Source organism: Centroberyx affinis, unplaced genomic scaffold, assembly GCF_046629955.1.
Source record: "Centroberyx affinis isolate AG114_WGS23_722 - 3 ecotype Tasmania unplaced genomic scaffold, CSIRO-AGI_Caff_v1 ptg003732l_1, whole genome shotgun sequence".
NCBI lineage: Eukaryota > Metazoa > Chordata > Actinopteri > Beryciformes > Berycidae > Centroberyx > Centroberyx affinis.
In genome coordinates, this window is record NW_027281611.1 from 127,501 (window position 1) to 149,679 (window position 22,179).

The 22,179-nt window shown below is 42.5% G+C and overlaps 1 protein-coding gene across 1 annotated transcript in view; it reads left to right on the plus strand.

The window, feature by feature from the left end:
• LOC139662201 (uncharacterized) overlaps positions 1-10,641 on the plus strand; it is a 13,246-nt gene extending 2,605 nt beyond the window's left edge. Inside the window, exons 2-6 of the mRNA XM_071540836.1 lie at positions 1,699-1,847; positions 4,706-4,831; positions 5,865-5,892; positions 7,423-7,464; positions 9,501-10,641. Of these exons, the coding sequence (XP_071396937.1) occupies positions 1,699-1,847; positions 4,706-4,831; positions 5,865-5,892; positions 7,423-7,464; positions 9,501-9,727 (572 nt within the window). The 3' untranslated portion in view covers positions 9,728-10,641. The remainder of the gene's footprint in view (positions 1-1,698; positions 1,848-4,705; positions 4,832-5,864; positions 5,893-7,422; positions 7,465-9,500) is intronic.
• The last annotated feature ends 11,538 nt before the right edge of the window (positions 10,642-22,179 follow it).

Here is a 22,179-nt window from a genome sequence, read left to right on the forward strand (position 1 = left end):
CTGCGCTTTTATTTTGAAAAAAATAAAAAAGGATATAGGCGGCAGGCCTATGCCTGTAATTCAAGATAAGACTGCCTTTTTATTTCATTGGGATTTTAGCCCTAGTTGCACTTTTGTTGCACTTTTTTTTGTTTATTTCATGTTTTTAACAGTGCATGAAGGCATTGTGTATTACTGCACTATTTTTTTGTGAAATAAATTTGAGTGGTTCAAAAATTTCAGAAATTTGGGTCGCGACTTAATGACTAAGGAAAAATGTGGGTCCTGAGGCTAGACCAGCTGAGAACCACTGATGTAGTGTGTATGTTTATGCTGTTATGTGAGTGCTTATCTATGTGGTGTGTATCTAGGTAATCTCCGCCCACCTATTAAGAAGCCACGCCTCACTCTCGGTTACCAGCTGTTCTTGATCATTCATTAGCTCAGGGGTCTATATAACTGATTTTGATGATTTTTATTTAGCAGCATTCACAGAATCAGAGAGGGGTTTTTGTATTAAGAGTAGAAAGGGAAGAAAGGGGAAGAATGGGGAGAAAGTGATCCCACTTTAACTAATTATATTAAAAGTGAACTTTCTGAGGTTGAGGGAGTGAGTCAGCACACGCTGCCTTCAGGAGCGCATCTTACCCAGAATGCATTGTGCATTGTGCTGCATCTTGTTAGTCATTAAAGTGGGAAAGTCCTTTAGGCTTAGGGAACCACCTGAACTTCAGCCAGGCAAGGCTCTGCTTCTTCTACTATTATACTATATTTTCTTTTAAATCCAGTCTGAACCTTTAGCCCATCTGTACCAAAATGAACTAATGTCCTCACACTACATAGACATCAGTTATCTTGTTGTACGACAAGGTCTGATTCTTTCCATGCCTTGAAACTGTAAAAATCATAATGATAGAGAAAGCTTTATGGAAGCAACATCAGGGAGCGTCAGAGCCACAGTTTCCTCTGTAGGCCTGTGGCTGGGTGTCATTATCATCTGGCTGGGTGTCATTATCATCTGGCTGGGTGTCATTATCATGTTAACACACTGTGTGGTTGGTGGTTTTGTTTGTCTGGGCAGCAGAGTCAGCAGTGACTCTGGTGGTTCTGGGCCACAGCTGCAAGGCAGTCAGTCAGTAATCAGCACTGACAACTATGTATCTCTGTAATGAGCTGTGAAGCCTTGCATCAGTAGCTGTGGTTACATGAGAGTTTACATGAGCGCTAAATAAAAGGATGGCATGATGTGTGTTTACCTGCTCCACAGTGTGTGATCAGAATAAAAGTTCCGGACATGCAAAATACTTAAACATGGGCTTATGTTAAATCCCAGGGAAATTAACTGCCATTACTTTTCCTTCCTGGGAGCCTGAGACTCCATCTGCAGTGTGGGGGGGAGGAGCCTGAGTCTCCGATCAATGAGTTTTGCATTTAAAACCTTATTCTGCAAAGTAACCAGTAACTCCAGCTGGCAGATGAATGTAGTGGAGGAAAAAGAACAAGATTTCGCTCTGAGATGTAGTGGAGGAAAAGTAGAAAGTCTCACAAAATACAAAGTAGTTGAGTAAATGTACTTAGTTACTTTCCACCTCTGAGGATACCGCAGCAGGCTCGGTCACATGGGGAATCGAACCCTCGACCTCGCTGACCCGCTCACACACTCACTGGTGGTTCAAGTGAAAGCCTCGGTGTGAACTGTCATGTTGTCTCTCCCTGCAGCTCTGTGGTGTTTCCGGCCTCCGGCTGCAGCAGAGTCTCAGTCCGGTCTGAGCTGCAGCTTCAGGACTCATGAAAACGGTTCAGCCTCCTTCCAGCTCTCCAGACCCCCCCGCTCCCCCAGCTGTGAGACCTGCTGGGAGGACCGACAGGTGAGTCCACAGACCTGCACCTGTCATTGATGGACTGATTAATTGATTGATTGACTGATTGATTGATTGAAGGAAATGAATGAAGTGTGTTTGTCTCAGGCTTCATTCACTCTGCAGCTGAAAGTTTCCCAACTCTGATTTTTCCTCCATGTGACTCAGATCTGATGTTTTCTAATCAGTGTGAACAGCAAATAAATGTTAATATTAATAATGAAATAATATGTAAATGTAAACAGGGTTAAAAAACAATAAAATGAAACGGGAATCAAATCTGTATGCATTAAGTGATTTCAGACCTTCTGACCAATCCTGAAGCTAATGTGTGCTGTGTGGTTTCATAGAGACATAATGATATAAACTAATATCCAGCTGTGTTGCTGTTTTCTAAAGCTTGTTGTCAACTTCCGCTCCTGAACGCAGCTCCTCCCGCTCCGTTCAGCAGCTTTTCATTTTTTTAAAGACGAGCTTGTCTCCTCCCTCGCTGTTTGGAAGCGGCGCTCTCCCCCTCCCATTCCTGAAAATGTTCTTGTTGAAGTGAGCGAGTAAAGTTGGTGAACTTGCTACCTGCCGCTTCACTGGTCATTGTGGGACATGTGACCTGTCATGTGACCTTAATACACTTGTGAAGCCTGTGTGTTAAGATATAGCATTGTACTTACTGATTGGCCACCGATTATAATCAGCTGAAAAATGTTCTAAGCAGATCTGCAGCAGAACGTCAATGACAGTCACAGTTCATTTCTAATCACACCATTTGATCAGAGATTAGAAACAGATCAATGTATTGGACAGAAGGCAGAGCCGGTGGCTACCAGTGACTCTTCAGCCATCAAACACTCACCGACATGTGATAACTATGTTTGGATAAGAGATAGGATTTATTTACACTGGGATAGACATTCAATACAGTGGTGTGTTTAACAATCTGTTAAACTTTAACAGATTGTTAAACACACAATTGGCTCAATAAAACCTGATTGGTGCGTTAAGATGTGATCAGAAGAGCTTTGAACGCTCCTCAGGCAGGAGCCGCTCATCTGTTTTCAAAGGGATAATTCACCAAAAAAAATTAAATTCTGTCGTTACGCATCCTTATGCCAGCTCAAAATCAGATGAGTGTTTTTTCTTCATACAGCTTACCAGCAGTTCTCCAGGCTCACTGCCAGAGAAGCTTTCTTCCAAACAGTTGCAGTAAATGGAGTCCAGTCCTTTAGTCCATAACAGCCCTTTAGTCCATAACAGCCCTTTAGTCCATAACAGTCCTTTAGTCCATAACAGTCCTCCATACAGCTGCAGGATAATCCAAGTCTTCTGACGCCATGCGATCGCTCTTGTTCATCAGCAAATCCAGAAAATAACAAAATCAACGATGCGTTTACTCTACTCCCGTTACTTTCCGACTTCCCACGTTCCCTTTTTAGCCTTCAACCCGGAAGTCATTGGCTCCAATTGTAAGCTAAAATCACAAATATGATGATAAAATTGGAGATAAATGTTTTATCCAGGTAGCGAGAAAAAACACTGTAATTTTGGGCGTCTTGGTGGCTCAGTGGTTTAAGGCAGTGGTTCTCAACGCGCGGTCCGAGGACCACCAGCTGTCCTAGAGGGGGTTCCAGGGGGCCCCAGGCAAATTGATGAATTGTTAAACTTCACCATTTAGAGAATGTAGAAGAATGACTGTTTTGGTCATAATTATCTCTCTGCCTACAATACAGACAGTCATGGAGTTCTGGACAAAATCATATCTGACAATAAAAATATTCTCAGATTTGGGTCCGAGAGACAAAATCTCATCAATCAATCACAGGTCTCAATCAAAGGTTGATGATTAGGCACATATCTGTGCCTTAAACCATATGTAAATGGGTCTGAATCTGACCTGGGACTTTTGTCACATGTCATCCTAATCTCTCCTCCAGTCTCTCTATACTTTCATCTGTCGAATAAAGGCAAAAATGCCCAAAAATAATCATTTGGATATGCAAAACATATGCAAAACAACAGGCACAGCTCTTCCCTGCTTCCTCTCTGTCTTCCTTCATTGTTCCAGAAGAAACTGTCACCAGCCTTGTCACATGTAACGGCTTTTCACCCTCTGTCAAAACAAGTCTAGGTAGGGGCGCCCTGGTGGCTCACCGAGTGGGGTGCGTGCCGTTTGGCTCGGGCCTTCCCGCGGCGACCCGGGTTCGGGTCCGGCCCGTGGTCCTTTGCTGCGTGTCCTCCCCTTGCTCTCTCTCCCGTGCCTTCCTGTCTCTCTCTCACTGTGTCTCTCAAGTGGAGCATAGAATGCCAAAAAAAACAAGTCTAGGTACATTTTTTAGCTGCCGTGCGGAACGATGTGCGTGTGTGTGTGCGTGTGGTTTGCAAATAGTATACAATGCCACAGTCTATTCTCGTCGCTTTTATGGCCCCTTAGTGTAATTAAATACACATATAAATATTCTTATTTACATACACTGCATATACTTACAGAATTACAGAATTCCTTTGTTAAGTTGTCAGCTTTTTAACATTATAGTAACTGTAGCTGTAACCAAGGTGTCTGTGTTCATATTCCATATCATCTAAAGAAAGATTTGACTTCACTATGGACAGTAACTACACAGGAATGAACAATAATAATATAATAATACTTTATTGATGTGTAAATATTGTGTAAGTGCTTTGCTAAACAAGAGAAAATCAACAGAGTTAAAAAAAAAATTGTCATAAAACATAACTAAATAAGGTACTAAAAGGTAGTAAAAAAAAAATACAAATACGTGGATAAAACAAGGATAATACCTCTCTCTCTCTCTCTCTCTCTCTCTCTCTCTCTCTCTCTCTCTCTCTCTCTCTCTGTCTTTTCGTTTTTTCAGAGAATCGTCCTGGCCCGTGACTCTGATTTCGACCCGCATCGTGTCCGAGGCCTGACCAACCGCTCCATCCTCCTGACCAGCTGCCTGGACCTCCTGACCTACAGAGAGGACTGTCTTCCACTGGGGGTAAAGGACAGCTGCCTCCCTGTCTGTCTGAACTGGCAACATATATTTTATATACTGACGCTGGATGCAAATCATGTGTCTGGAAACAAGCTCACATTGACTGAAGATATACAGGGGCAAATTAGCAGCTTCCATGGGCCTGAAGCGGCTTGAAATTCACTCAACACAGAAATAACCATGCAACCTTATGATTCATGTCAGCATTATTTACATTTCCATGCCCAAGTTTTCAGTGTTTCCCCAATAATGTCCTTCCTGTCAGGGTGGAAAAGCCTCTGAAACAGCGTTTAGACCCTCATGGGACACTAAAACTCTCCACTGAAACCCAAAATAATGACAGCAGATGGCAGCTCCTTCACTCAGGATGACCCACTGCAGCTATTCAGTGAATGGGGAAACTCACTATCAGAGGTGAAAGGGGATTTTCATGATGTCAGAGGTGGATTACGCTGATATCTGAAATTGTTGAGAATGGGCGACACCAGGCAGCAGCTCAGAAACACCAAACCACTGTTGACTGACTAGAGAGGAGGAGGAGTGTGTGTGTGTGTGTGTGTGTGTGTGTGTGTGTGTGTGTGTGTGTAGGGCTAGCAGAGCTGGAACATGCCCAGACATGTTCAGTAAAACTAGACTTCCTCGAAGTGAAGACGTTATTTCCAAAGTGAAATTCATTAATCTTGAAAAGAAAAAAGTATTGAATTTCATCATTTTATATCCATGTTCACAATCCAGACTGTCAAAGAGTTATTTAGTTATTTAGATATATTGTAAAGTGCTTTATAAATAAAATGCATGTATACAGTGTATCATTAGTCATCCAAGGACTTAAGTTACCTGCTATACTTTAAGAAGTGTCACAGCATTTGGTTTGATGTTGTGCTGACCATCATTTAGTCAACCAAAGACTTCAATTACAGACTGTAATTTAAAAATAACCGGCAGCATTTGCATCAATGTTGTGAGAACAGGTGTCACTACTTCAGATGGTTGAACTGAACTCTGGTCTGATATCTGTCTGTTTGTCTCTCCTCAGATCGGCTTGGAGGAAACCAACTGCACAGGTGAGGATTTCATGAATCTACTTCAAATGATTCCTGCTCCAGATTCTCAGAGAGAGAAAGTCCTAAAAATAAAACATTTGGTTTCTATGAATCAGTCTCATTCTACTCTGATTTAGATTTGCATAAATTTGAATTCTGCCCACACAGTACTCTAAGAACTCATATAGTTGCTATTCTGATAGTGTGATGATCTTTTAAAGCTACACTGGATAACTTTACACTGTGAGAGAAAACTGTTTGAAAGTTGGAAATTGCTAACTTGTACAGTAGGTTATAATTACAACCTCTGGGGTTAGGCTAACCCTGAGGGAACATAGGGCCGAGGGAACATAGGGCTGAGGGAACATAGGGTTTAGGGAACATAGGGCTGAGGGAACATAGGGCTGAGGGAACATAGGGTTTAGTGAACATAGGGTTGAGGGAACATAGGGTTGAGGGAACATAGGGTTTAGTGAACATAGGGTTGAGGGAACATAGGGTTGAGGGAACATAAGGCTGAGGGAACATAGGGTTTAGGGAACATAGGGCTGAGGGAACGTAGGGCTGAGGGAACATAGGGTTTAGGGAACATAGGGCTGAGGGAACATAGGGTTTAGGGAACATAGGGCTGAGGGAACGTAGGGCTGAGGGAACATAGGGTTTAGGGAACATAGGGCTGAGGGAACGTAGGGTTTAGGGAACATAGGGCTGAGGGAACATAGGGTTTAGGGAACATAGGGTTGAGAGAACATAGGGTTGAGGGAACATAGGGTTTAGGGAACATAGGGCTGAGGGAACGTAGGGTTTAGGGAACATAGGGCTGAGGGAACATAGGGCTGAGGGAACATAGGGTTTAGGGAACATAGGGTTGAGAGAACATAGGGTTGAAGGAACATAGGGTTTAGGGAACATAGGGTTTAGGGAACATAGGGCTGAGGGAACATAGGGCTGAGAGAACATAGGGTTTAGGGAACATAGGGTTTAGGGAACATAGGGTTTAGGGAACATAGGACTGAGGGAACATAGGGCTGAGGGAACATAGGGTTGAGGTAACAGGGTTGAGGGAACATAAGGCTGAGGGAACATAGGGTTTAGGGAACATAGGGCTGAGGGAACGTAGGGTTTAGGGAACATAGGGCTGAGGGAACGTAGGGTTTAGGGAACATAGGGCTGAGGGAACATAGGGCTGAGGGAACATAGGGTTTAGGGAACATAGGGTTGAGGGAACATAGGGCTGAGGGAACATAGGGTTTAGGGAACATAGGGCTGAGGGAACATAGGGCTGAGGGAACATAGGGTTTAGGGAACATAGGGTTTAGGGAACATAGGGCTGAGGGAACATAGGGCTGAGGGAACATAGGGTTTAGGGAACATAGGGCTGAGGGAACATAGGGTTGAGAGAACATAGGGTTGAGGGAACATAGGGTTGAGGAAACATAGGGCTGAGGGAACATAGGGCTCAGGGAACATAGGGTTTAGGGAACATAGGGTTGAGGGAACATAAACACACTCCCGTGGTTTGCTAACCAGTTTGTCTCTGTGTTGTTGAAGCTAACTGCTCCTTGGTGAACCGGACGGCTGCTGTACACACAGGTGAGTCACTTCTGTCTCCTGACCACACAGCCTGCAGCGCTCAGACAGAACACACTCTTTACTCGTCCTTCGGTTCGGACGTGCCACTGGAAACAGGAACCAGATCTGTAGAAAACACCTAAGATACTCCCAGTGAGAGGAAAGTCAACTGAGTGAATTCTTGCCCTGAAGAAGACCTGAATCTGATGAGACACATCTTCACATTTTTCAGATTTTGCTGGAAATATGTTCTCATTGAAAACAATGTAGCCATTTGAAATCTAGCCAAGCTTGATAAGGAACAAGGTTTCAACATCAACCAATCAGAGACAAGTACATTGGTCAGGTGACCCAAAGATATTTTAGAAATAGTCTAATTGCTGCTAAATAGTAATCACAACTAGGAAATAACAGCTTTGATTCTTTTTCTATAACATTTAATCTAACAAGCTAGCTGTTGATGCCGGATCAGAACAAAAGACTATAGCATGTTATGAAACTAAAAATTAATACATTTTTACATTTTCAGTAGAAACAAGGCCAAAGATGACAGTGATGGCAGTTTGTTATTTCATCCATTTTCACTCCTCAAACTGTCAAATTTGTCAGTTTAGGGCAGAATTTGCCAGCGATGGGCAATGAGTATGAGCGACTGGGCAATGGGCAAAGAGAGCAATGGTCAATGGAAACACTGACACATTTGACAATTGGAGGAGTGAAAATGAATGAGACACCTGACCAAATGTCTTGTCTGTGATTGGACGATGCTGAAACCTCGCTCTCCAATCAAGTTTGGCTGGATTTCAAACCGACACATTGTTTTCAGTGAGAACATAAATTCACCCTAAAGATTCATGAGCTTCAGGGTTGAAACTCTCTGGTTCTGAGTCAGGACAATAAAAGGCTTTTTACACTCAAAGCCTTCAGCCTCTTCCCCTCCTTATTGGATTCAGAGTCTTCTGGACTTTGTGGATCCAGTTGACTTTCTTCTCTCTGGTGTTTCTCATTCTCACTGCGAGTATCTCAGCTGTTTTCTACACTGCAGTGTTTCCTCTCTCTCTGTTAATCAACATCACTTCTCCTTTAGACACTTTATCAGCCACTTGATTGTCTATGTGGCTGCAGTATCTGTAGTCTGTTAGAGCCACAGGTCAAACCACAGGCCCAGACGAGAGGAGGTCACATGGCGTGCTGCAGATGTAAGAAATCAGGGTGGAAACCATTCAGTGGTCCACAGGATCTTATGCAACTTACACTTGTGTTATTTTGGGGTGAGCAGCTTTGTAGAAACCTGGTCTGGGTGTGAGGAAGAGGAAGAGATGGATGAGAGCAGGTTTGTTATTGTGGTTTAGAGTGTGAATTCAACCAGGGGCTTTTTCTGGCCTAGGCGACATCGGTAACTGTCTAGTGCAGGAAACACTCGGGGGGGGCGCCGCCTGCATGTGGCCGTGCCCAAACACACACACACACACACACACACACACTCTCGCTCAGTCACTCTCAGTCTCGTCGGGGGTTAGGGTCTCTCACTACAGGTCATGAAACCACACCTAACAAACCGCAGTCTCCACTTTTTACTCCACAATAAAGTTTAACGCCTTTCTGAGGCTGACAAAGATCCTTAGTTTGTTAAATTCATAGTAAATATCACAGTAAGCAGTATCAACCTGATGCAAGTTGTATGAGGATCGGGTCTTTAAAGGAGAAAACATAAATTAATGCTTTTCAGAAAGTGTAATTGATTCTCATGTAGGACACTGTTACAAACACATCTGTGTGTTTTCTCTGTGTTCAGTGGTTTGGTTATGGTCGGTGTGTGTCTCCTCTGAACTGTGGCCGGTGTTTTGGCTGCGGTGCGTTTTGGCGCTCTTTAATTAGTTGTAATCTAGCCGTATGACATCACTGCCAGACAGAAAGGAAAGTCAGGAAGGACTTCAGCTGTTGTCCCCTTTACTTCAGATAAGCAAAATATATAGAAAAAATAGCTCCTGTCTCACGGCCTGAAACACCGGTCATGTAGTGAAACTTTTTCCTCTCATCTTCCTCTCCTCTCTCAGTGAACTCCACCTTGACCTGCCTCGGTAGCTGGTGCCCAGATCGAGTCACGTTTGGTCTTGGGTTTGGCGTTACAGCTGGTGTCTTAATCCTGGGTCTGGTTGGCTTCTTCCTCTACCGGAAGTTCATCTCCAAGTGCAGAAGAAACACAGTGGAGCTCGACAAGATGGTGTATTCATATTCTGCAGCGAACCACCAGATAAAGATGGAGAGAGGAGAAGTCGATTAATCAAAGTCTGTTAAAGATAATCAACATGACACACTATGAAGAAATATCTGAGATGTTCTGGTGTAACGCTGCAGTGGCCAAACATGGACTCACTCTTTGATTCAGTTTCCAGTCTGTGCAGCAGTTTCCTGACAGAAAGCAAGTCGTAGCAGAAAGTTTCCAGATTTGGGTTTGACTGTATTTTTGTACTGAAGCTGAACAATAGTTGATATTTTCCAAGTATTCAATGTTTTCTTCTGAAACAGCATTCAGACCATCATGGGACATCCAGAAAGCTGCTGCCAGGGTTTGAACCCGCGGCCACACTGATCCGCTGTCTGTCCGTCTCTGTTCATTTAATTCATTAGAGCTGTCTCTTGTCAGATCTTCATCCGTTTTGACAGAAAGTTCAACTCAGCTGAACTTTTTTCTGGTCAAACAGATTCGTCAGCGTCCGTTCAGCCAATCAGAATCATTCGTTGTTTTGTAGAAACTAGCGGCGAACACAGAGACGACCGAAAGCTGCTGCGGTATTTCCATTGTTGTCGTTCCAAAAATATTTTTATAGGACCAAAATACGTTTCTGATCAAAATACAAAATACCAAATACATTTCAGATCTCCTTCAGGTGCTGAAGCAGCTTTTAGTTTTTATTCTCCTCATGCAACATCTGCCTCCACTTTAGAATCCTTTAAATCAAAACTTTTCTGTCCGCCAGCAATTTTTTTTAATTTAATCTTTTATTTATCTGTTTTTTACTTTTATATCTTTTTGTGCTGTCTTTTTAAATGTGATTTTAATGCACTTTCACTTTTTATATCTTTTATTACCTATGTCTTTATTTTTCTTTTATTTATGTAAAGCACTTTGAATTGCCAATGTTTTATGAAATGTGCTATATAAATAAACTTTACTTTCCTTGCCTTATCGTCAAAGATATATCAGTCCATGTTTGGCCACTGGTGCGTTACATAACAATATTCTTTAATTGCATATTCCGAAATAACTACAAAATAATAAATTAAAGCCTATAAGTGCTGAACATGTATATGAATGATGAATTATAACTACATAAAGGGATGTATTAAGTTATTATTTATTATTATGTATTTACCAGATAAAGTGAGCGAGTGACAGAGAGAGCAACAGAGGAATTAGGGGAGGAAGTCAGTTTTTTCCGTTGATCAGCTTAATGTCTCGATGACTATTTCAATACATGAAAGATATTCTGTATTATATATACAAGTAGGGCTGGGTGATAATTCAATATTATAGTTTATGGTCTTTCAGTGGAATCACATGGTGATGATTTGGTGATTTTGGGAAATCATGACAGTTCTTCTTCCTGAGAACAAGCAGCTTTTATTTAAAAACTCTGACAAAATGAGGTTTGGTAGGAATACTATTTGAAAATGTCAGTTTTGACATCACACCAAACATTATAGCATTCTGTTCAATGGGACAAACATTAATTTACATTACATTACGTAATTTAGCAGACGCTTTTGTCCAAAGTGACTTAAAATGGTACATTTTGTCAACAGTAGTGAAACCAACTGTGCATCACAGTCTTCATCAGCTAAGACTTTTAATAGGAATAAGTAGCATTCGTATATATATATATTTTTTTAAGTTTTAGAAGGGTAAGAAGATAGGTTAGTTCAAGAGGAGTCCAGGTGTAACCTGAAGAGATGTGTCTTTAGTCTCCGCTGAAAGATGGGCAGTGATTCGACTGTTCTGACAGAAGGGGGCGGAGCTCGTTCCACCATTGTGGCGCCAGGGATGAGAAGAGTCGTGACCGGCATGAGCGACTTCTGAGCCCACGTAGTGATGGAGGGGCGAGGCGACCTGCCAGGGTGGAGGAGCGGAGGGAACGAGGCGAGGTTTGGAACCTGACCATAGATAGCAGATAGGGAGGGGCAGTCTGATGCTCTGCCCTGTAGGCGAGGACCAGTGTCTTGAATTTGATGCGTGAAGAGATGGGAAGCCAGTGAAGCGACCGGAAGAGGGGAGTGAAGTGAGAGAGTTTTGGTTGGTTGAACAGTGTTCTGAATGCGCTCTCAAGGTCTGATGGCAGAGGCAGGTCACCCGGCCAGAAGAACGTTGCAGGAGTCCAGGCGGGAGATGACAGGAGCCTGGACCAGGACTTGTGCCGCTTCCCTCATAAGGAACGGGCAAATTTTGTGGATGTTGTTGAGGGAGAACCTACAGGAGCGGGTTGTCGCTGCAATGTAGGCAGAGCAGGACAGCTGGTGGTCCAGATCACCTCTAGGTTCTTGGCAGTCTGAGAGGGAAACACAGTAGTAGAGAGAGTCAAGAGAGGAGGAAAGAGAGGATGGAAGAGTAGCGGAGGCCTCCTCAGTGGACAGGAGAGAAACTGCTCGGCTGAGGGAAGAGAGGAAAGGACAGCAGAAGAGAGCGAGGTAGGTGAGAGACTTCTTAGGTTGCGTCGGGTGGTGATAGTGTGAGTGGATGTTGAGTGGAAAGTGGGGTTGAGATAGGAAGGGAGAAGGTTATAAAGTGATGGTCAGATACAGGAAGAGGGGTAACAGTAAGGTTGGAGGCACAGCAGGATCTGGTGAAGATCAGGTCAAGCAGGTTCCCTGCTTTGTGAGTCGGAGGAGATTGAGAGAGGAGGAGGTCAAAGGAAGAGAAAAAGTTAAGGAAGGCCAGAGATTGCAATTTCTCCGGCTGGATGTTGAAGTCACCCAGAAGAACGAGTGGAGTGCCATCCTCAGGAAAGAAGGAGAGGAGGACATCCATCTCGTCAAGGAAGTCACCAAGCTAACCAGGGGGGGCGGTAGATTACCACAATGTGGAGCTTGATAGGTAGAGATACAGAAACAGCATGGAATTCAAAAGAAGATATTGAGAGGTGTGAAAGAGGAGTGACAGTGTAAGTCCACTTGGGTGAAATGAGGAGTCCGGTGCCTCCCTGAAAGAATAAGCAGCAGAGAGGGCTGCTGGGGTGGCAGTATTTTCAGGTATGATCCAGGTCTCCGTGAGGGCCAGAAAGTGGAGGGATTGAGATAGAGCATGAGCTGAGATGGTCGCAGTTTTCTTAACTGCTGACTGGCAGTTCCAGAGTCCTCCAGCAATAGTAAGAGAATGACTAATGGTGCAGATTGGGTAAAAAGCCCATGTAATAATAATTACATGCAGTAGTGTAACGAGTCAGCGCCAGGCCCCAATGCAAGATGGTCAAAGCGGGCCCTGCCCATCACAACGCATCATAATGTTCCACTTGCTATTCACTCTGCGGCCTGCCTTCCTCCTGCCTTCCTCCTGCCCTCATAACGTAACATAACGCCCATAAATCGCCTATTAATCCTTATTTATACTTAATTTAGAAATGTAACATGGAGGAGTCAATAATCTATATGTAAAACTGTTTTATGTTATTGTATTCTTATTTATTTGGTGAATGAATGACATCAAGTATGTGACACCATGGAGCAGATGACTTGGCTATAAATACTTACAGCTTACCATTGCAGTTTAATGCCTGGGTGTATACTGTAGACTCAGTGCTCGAGCTCTAATGCTACAGTAGTGGTGACATAAAGTGAACTAAACTGTTATGGGCCCCAATGCAGCTGCATTACCTGCATATATGGTAGTTTCGCCGCTGATTGCATGGGTTCCTACACCTGAAAATAGTGCCATGTCTACGGGGCCTATGAGCTGATGTTACAACAGGGATGGGAGAGAGACACATAGTGTAGCAGACAGGAAAGCAGTTACTAGGAAAGGTAGTTACAAAAACCCTAGCCGTGTGTCCCTATTCTGTGGCCTACCCTCGATGGACTCCCGCAGATAGACTCCCTAGTCTTTGTGCACCTGGAGTCTTCGTGCGCAGGGGCTGACAGCAAGAATGACTGTAGAATGACTGTGCCAAAAATTACCGGTTCACCAGTGGAGTTCAGGCCACTCCCAGCAATTAACAACTACTTGAACACCAACTGGCCTTCCCCAGCCAAGCACTTTGAAATTTAACGGCTTTCACCTAAACTAGTTTCAGCGAAACTACTCGGCACCAAACCAAACACTTTCAAATTAAACACAGATTTAACTAAAACAGAAAGATAGCACAGTAAAAACAAATAGCTCACCAGATCCCAACAAAAAATGCTCTACTGACCCAAGCTGAGATAAAAACAGAAGATTCTACACTGCAGACAGAATGTGTACTTTTGTACTGTAATTTGATTATTTTTAAATGGGATTTTTCATATCATGCATCATCATTTCATATGGCTCACATTTTTCATGAGCCATATCATGATATATATATATATCGATATCGAACAAAATCTTTATTATTATTATCGTGATATTGATTTTAACACCCAGCCCTGTATACAAGTATTATGCATAGAGTTTGACACATGAGATTATGAATTATGAAACATACAAGCATACAGTCTACTGGAATACAATATTTAATTATGTTGCATTGATTCACTGAAAGCTTTGATGGAATCCAGTTATGTTGCTTAGTCTCAGGTGATTTATGAACGTTATGCATTATCTATATACTATAAGCATTTGGAAATGTGCTATTCATTTTTAAGTCTCATTACTTACTCTGTTGGTCTGTGGTCAACAGGTGATGTTTGATTTACAATTTATATCTTTAAAGAGAGTTTAATTTCTGCTTCCTTTTACAAACATCATGGAAGTCTGACTAACTGCTTTATTATTTTCCAACTCCAGGCTTTTGTCTTTAAACTTTAATTCTTTGTACATGATATGCTTTCTAACATAACACCACATCAGTAGCAGTAATCATGTTTGACTGTATTGAATTATCTGAATGCCAATAAAAGGTTAATGATTCATTTTAACCACCAATCTGTTGTGAAATGAAAGCTGCTGCCTTGTCTAATGACTGTAAACCAATGAGATGATGGAGCTGATTGGTCTCCTTATCTCACACCAGTGGTATTGTTAGTGTAAGTGTTTCTCCACATTTCCCCATAAATGCAGATAATGTATGCTGATGATGATGATGGTGATAACGATGGTTATTATTAGTATTAGGGTTAGCGTTATCTCTCTCATATTGTTCAAGTTTCAACTTTCAACTTTATTTGTCCTCCAAGGGCAATTGGTTGCGTAAAACCCTCACATGAAAAACAATAAAATAGAGACATACAGATTTTATTGTTGCTGTTCTTTAGCAGGGGTTAATCTGGACGGGGAAACTACCGTCAGTGTGCTCTTGAGCAAGGCACCGACCCCCAGCTGTTCCAGTGACCGACAGCAGAAAACTGGTTGCACTGGGCAGCTCCCAGTATTTGGTGGAAACGGGTCATTTGGGGAAGAAGCTCAGATAACAATGAGATTACGTGTTGATGATAAACGGAAAGACATAAAAGAACACACAGAGTACTGAGTCACTACAGGGAGCCGAGATGAAGTGTATGATGTTCTGTATGAAGTCAGTGATCACTGTGTAAACACCCAAACCTGTACAGAGACACAGACTGATGCAGCCAACTCCTGTTCTTATGGGAAATCATGTGACTTCTCATAGTGATGGTGATGCCACTAAAGGAAGTCAGGTTCATGTATTTCTGCAGCTCTCTGTCTCAGGACTTTACAGACAAAAGAGTAGATCTAAAGTCGTCTTTACACAGAGAATCTAACCACCGTTCTGTGTAAACACCATGGTAACCACGACATTATGACTCACTGGGTGCATTGTGTGCGACCATACGTATATCTGTGTTGCTTTTTTGTTTCGACATTGATGTGATGAGCCGGTGTGACGGAGCTGTGAATAAGCATTTCATTGTTTCTTAAACGGTTTGTTTTTTGAAACATATGACAAATAAACTTGAACTGAACTGAACTGAGAACTACTGGAAGTGAGGGAGAACCGCAAAAAATCAAACTAGGTTAATGGAAAATTTGTTTCAATTTAAGCGGGTCAGCTGTGTAAAGACGGCAGAATTAATCAACAATCAATAACAGAACAAAGTGATGTAATACGGTCCGCAAGAAAACAAAACAGGAGACAGAAAGCAGCATGTTGGAGACAGAGCAGGAACCAGCAGCCTCAGTGGAGACAAGGGGGAATTCCAAGAAAACATGAAGAGCAAAACATGGAGAAACACTGAAAGAGGAATCCTCCAGCGGGACGGGGCAGTGGGATGGACAGGAACCTGGACAAAGACAATGTGGCAAGAAAACAGATGAGGCAGAGAGAGACATGATGGGCGGAGAGATGGACTACAGCCAGAAACCAGGACAGCACCCGAGTCCACCAGGAACACTGTCCGACCACTGTCTGAGAGAGGGTGAAGACAACAGACAACCACACACACACACACACACACGGCTGTGCTGAGCAGGACCCACACACTCAGTAAACATATTCAGCCACTTGCACACTCATACAGACAGCAGACAGCGTTAGCTTCAATGAGAATTAAAGAATAATTATGATTATAAACTTTATGGAAAGACATTAAAGAACTCTCTGTGGCTGAGCCAGCTTCACTGTGTCTGACATCCTGCAACATTTCAAATCTCCAGAGTCTCCTGTAGATAACTGCAAGACCAGTAACATATTGATGACATTTTTTTTATTATATGATTGCATACCCACAAAAACCGCTGTGTTGGTTTCTGAACGACAGTACCGTGAAATCAACAGCATCAACACTGTAGAAGGTTAATGGAGAATGATGAGCAGAAGAGAGACGAGTTGGACGAGAGGAGAGGAATGAATCGCACTCTGCTGCAGACAGCATGGCTATTTTACACATTTCTCAATACACATTCATTGTTGACATACATGACTTTATGTAAAGGAATATATTTATTACTAAACTAAAGCATATTAAACAATCAGGTAAAAATAAGTGAATATGGTATATACAAGTAAGTAAGTCAAGTGTGTAAGTGTGTCTGTGTGTCCTGCCTGCTACAACCGCTATCAGCTTTCCCGCTGAGTTTAACTCTGAAGAATCATCAGAACCTCCAGAGTGGGTTGGACTAGGACTAGCAGCTACGTGCGAATTTGCAGCCGGACTAGAGGAGCTACGAGACCGACTTGTTGATGGTGTAGCTAACAAGGAGCTTCAGGGAAAGCTCCTGAGTGCTTCTTATGGAGAGCAGTTGACATGGGCAAAAGTGTTGGACATTGTCAGCAACTTCGAGTGCACCACTAGGAGTATATGCTGAAATTCCAGCAGCCACGGGGACATCTGAGGACGGACCAGGTGACAGCCCGATCGGAGGGACGGCGAGCGGGACCACTGAGGGGCAGACAGCAGCAGAGGACCCTTGGACCACCAGAGGGGGGGAGGCCAAGCCATGCTACCGCAGACACACGCCGCAGACCTGCCGTTACAAGGAATTCCAGTGCTGGGGATGCCGGGCCAGCCGTGGGAAAGCGGGGTTCTCAAACAGCGCACCCTGCACGCGCAAAGGAGACTCGCTATCTGGAATACACCACTGCCAGATAAGGACTTTGGACTTCTCCATGTAACTACCGATGATTGTGAGTATGTAAAGTCATACATGGTAATTGTATGGCTTTACATATTGAGTAAACAGAGTAAAACTAAAGACGGAAGTGGATAGTGGATCATCTACGTCAATGATCTCAAAGAGATTGTACGACCAGAGGTTTAAAAAGTACAAACTACAGCCATCAAGGGTGAGGTTAAAAGATTCAGGTAAGACTCAGGTAACCCCATTCTAGGGCTGGGCGATAGGGACAAAATCAAATATCATGATGTTTTTGACCAAATACCTTGATATTGATATTGCTTCAGACAGTGTTGGTTGAGTCAAAAGGGAAAGGTACTACTTCTTTTTTCTTTTGCTAGTATAATACATTTTTGTATGTGTCCCAGGACAAATCACTTATTGATGTGTCCTGGGACTCATTCACAGACTGTAAAACTCCTCATAACACTGAGGGAGAACTTCAGCTACCAGTCTGACTATCAGAGCTCATCTTGACCAGTTCACACTCCTAACATTGTAAAATAACATTTTGAATCTATAGGCCTAAGTATTTCATGGGAATATTAACATATTTACATTCATCTAATATTGACCTAGAATATGAATTAGGATATGAATAGGATACTAAAAATGATGTGATCATGCTGCCATGCTAGCATTACTTACGTCAGCATGCATTTTGAGTTGACCTAAGTGCTGTTAGCATCCTCTACCCACAATGCTGTTCAGTGTCAAAAGGGTTTTGCTTGGTGTCAAAAGAGTCATGATTTCAGTTGTGTCATTTTGGCACTGAAAAGATCTCACTGAGACCTTTCAATTGATATATAATACTCATATTCGCCCCAAATCGCAACCTCTTGATATTATGGCAAGTTCACGGAGAACCTCTCCACTGTCATCAAACCAATGAGAGAGCTCTTACAGGAGGTTAAACAGTGGGACTGGTCCAGTCAATGTCAATGTGAGGATACAAAGACACTTTTGTCCAATATTGGACAAAAGACAATATTGAACAATGAGCCAATATTGGCTCATTGTCCTGAAACAATGAGCTAGTTATTGAATTAGTTAGTGAGTTAGTTATTGAATCCTCCCATTCAGCTCTGTTTGTGGGCTGCTGAACATTAAATGCAAAAACTAATTCCCTTCACATGACACACCTATATTATTTCCAACTTCAGACATTGCTTCCCTTAAATGTGAGAACATTTAAAAAAAAAAAAAAAAAAGATTTAGAATGTGTGCCTCTGTATATTAGTAGCCTAGGCTTAAAGTTAAGTTTCCTACCTAACAAACAAACCAAAGTATCTTACTATTAGGTTGTAAGGAGGTGTGGATGGAGGCTGTTGGACATGCTGACCTGTGGCCTGGTTTCTATCTCAGCAACTCTCCTCAGAATCCTAAAAATCATAAATAATAATGACGACTAAATATGACTCAAAGTGTGTGCAAATTTCCTTTCTATTGTTTCATAATGTGGAGTTGTGAAGCCTTTTGAGACTGTAACTCTGATTCTGGGCTACACAAACAAATGGGACTCGTAGTAGTAGTGTTATGATTATTATTATTATTATTATTATTATTATTATTATTATTATTATCAGGAGTACACACACACACACACACACACACACACACACACACACTGTGTCCGTGCGTGCATGGTCAGGAGAAAGGAGTTGAGCCTTCAGACTCAAACACACACGCACACACACACACACACACACACACACACACACACTGTGTCCGTGCGTGCATGGTCAGGAGAAAGGAGTTGAGCCTTCAGACTCAAACACACACGCACACACACACACACACACACACACACACACACACTGTGTCCGTGCGTGCATGGTCAAGAGAAGGGAGTTGAGCCTTCAGACTCCAGTCTTTAACATTTCAAACTGAACTCAGATTAAATTATGCATCAAGTTAAAGTCATTAGTAGACTATCAAATTGCTCCAGAATAGAATAGAATAGAATAGGCTATAGCAGGTGTAATTCAGCGTTTTACCGGCGGTGGGGGAGGGCGGCATTGTCCGACTACAAGACGGAACTCCGGAGCAGCACGTGGGGCCCAGTGCGCTCATCACCCAGCTTCCTCCACCTGATGCCAGTCTGCATGACGGCAGCAGACAGGGACCGACAGACCGGTAACTAACTAACTAACTAACGAGAAAGTCTTTCTTCAGCCTTCAGACACACCGCTGCAGTGCAAGGTGAGTTATGTTCCATCTGTCTGTCTGTCTGTCTGTCTGTCTGTCTGTCAGTCTGTCTGTCTGTCTGCTTCAGAGAGGAGAGAGAGGGAAGTCTGGATGAGCTGCAGGATTAAAATGGAAGAAAAGTGAAGTAAAGCGCATGCAGTTATTATTATTACAGTATTATTACAGTTATTATTGCCATTATTTAATTCAGTATATATACGAGATATAGCCTATTAGCCTACTATATTCGCTCGAACGCAACACACAGTAATGATGCAATGTGCAGAACAGAGCAGCGGCATCAGCAGACAAACTCTGATTAGGCAAGGTGCTCACACACACACACACACACACACACACACACACACACACACATACAGGGCGCTGTGTCACTCGGGAATGACTCATGCTGGAAGGATGTGTGTGTGTGTGTGTGTGTGTGTAACACTGTACTGACCTGTTATTTAATTTCCCCCCCAGAAGTTTTCCGTTTATATTCTCTCCTTTATTTTTTATTTTTCCCCACTTTGACTCTGTTCAATATATAGCAACTAACTACTAACTGCTGCCTCCTCCATAACACTGCTGGAGGTGGCAGTAGTAGGAATAGCGTTATTAAAACATCGCTTTTGCAGATTCTGTTGATATTTGCAGCTACACATTGATAAAAAAAAAAAAAGTTGTCAGAAATACATAAAAGTTGATATAATATAAGTGAGAACAATCATTAATAAAAAGGTTTAAAAGACTTTTAAACAGAGAGATGCCATATGATCCAGTTTCAGTTTGCTTTGGATGTTTAAGAAATGAGGCGCAGAATAACTGGAAGCGACTAATGGAGTCTTTAACATTAAATAGTTGTAATAATAGCAGTAGTAATTATATGCAAATCTTGTTTTCAGCTAGGTGCTGGGTGGGAAAAAAAAACTGCCAATAAAGAGAAAACTAGAAGCTGCAACACTTTGCTCCACTGATTTGATCTGATAAACTTTAGTATGCCCAAGGGGAAATCCATCTCTGCACGCATGCACACACACACACGCACACACACGCACGCACGCACGCACGCACACACACACACACACCCTTCCCAGGCTGGTCTGCAACATGACACTCCAGCCCTGCTACACACTCTCATGACAGCAACTGTAAATTTGTAGGTTTATTGTGAAAATCGTAACAAATCATTTTACTTTTGCATTTTACTTACATTTGAATTTATTAATAAACTGCTTCCATGAGAAGAAGTCCAAAAAGTTTTCAAGGAAAACAGAAAAGATCAGTGACTGAGTCTCAGATCGAGGCTCAGTGTGACAGAAAGAGGAAATTCCTGAAGTCTTCACCAGAGATTACTCACTGCTGGGTGTGTGTGTGTGTGTGTGTGTGTGTGTGTGTGTGTCTGTGTCTGTGTGTGTGTGTGTGTGTGTGTGTCTGTGTCTGTGTGTGTGTGTGTGTGTGTGTGTGTGTGGGTTAATCAAATGGCTTCATATGATTAATCTGCTGCTAATGTGGCTGATTGTTGTGTTGGAATTACAGCTTCTTCTTTCCTTTCTCTCTCTCTCTCCCCCTCCTTCTCTTCCCCTCTTCCTCCCTCTCCCCCTTGTTCCTCTCCCCTGTCTGTCCTCCTCCTTCCTCCATCTCTCTCCCTCTTTCTCTTCCCGTCATCTCTTCTTCCTCTTTCTCCTTCCTCTTTCTCCCTCCTCCTCCCTTCATCTCTTCCTCTGTCTCCTTCCTCTTTCTCCCTCCTTCTCTCCTTCTGTCATTCCCTCTCTATTTCCTCCCTTCCTTCCTTTCTCCCTCCTCCTCCTCCCTCCATCTCTCCTGACCCCCCCCCCCCCCCAGATGGACCTCAGTTGTTTCAGCAGCTCTGACCCGAACAGCAGGAACGTCACTCAGCTGTACCATGGCAGCAGTGACACATCTTCATTGTGGATGAGAACCGGTTCGCAGCCCCTCCCCTCCTGCTCCTCCGCGCCCCCCCCTCCCCCCTCCAGCTGCGTGCCGTGCTTCCTGAATGTACTTATTTTAGAGGAAAATATTGTACTTTTTACTCCATTACATTTATTTCACAGCTATAGTTACTAGTTACTTTTCAGATCAATATTTTATATTTAAAACATTTGATCATCTTTATAAAATAACTATAAAATAGCATTGTTATAGATTAGACTACCCAAAAGTATAGCTAAATTGTTAAGATTAGCTTCACGTTAACGACTTTAAAATGCTGCTTACATGTACATGTATGTCAATAAATCAGTAGTAGGGCTGTAGCTAACGATTATTTTCATTGTCGATTAATCTGTCGATTATTTTCTCGATTAATCCATTAGTTGTTTGGTCTATAAAATGTCAGAAAATGGTGAAAAATGTGGATCAGTGTTTCCCAAAGCCCAAGATGACGTCCTCAAATGTCTTGTTTTGTCCACAACCCAAAGATATTCAGTTTACTGTCATAGAGGAGGAAAGAAACCAGAAAATATTCACATTTAAGAAGCTGGAATCAGAGAATTTTGACGTATTTTTCTAAAAAATTACTCAAACCGATTAATCGATTATCAAAATAGTTGGCGATTAATTTAATAGTAATTAATTTAACTAATCGATGAATCGATGAATCATTGCTGCTCTAATCAGTATTAATATTCCAATAATTTATGAAAAATATAACTCTCTAAATGGGGACAGTTTGCATAATGAGTATGTTTACTTTGATACTCTAAGTACATTTTGCTGCCAATACTTTTGAATGCAGGACTTTTACTTGTAATGGAGTATCTTTA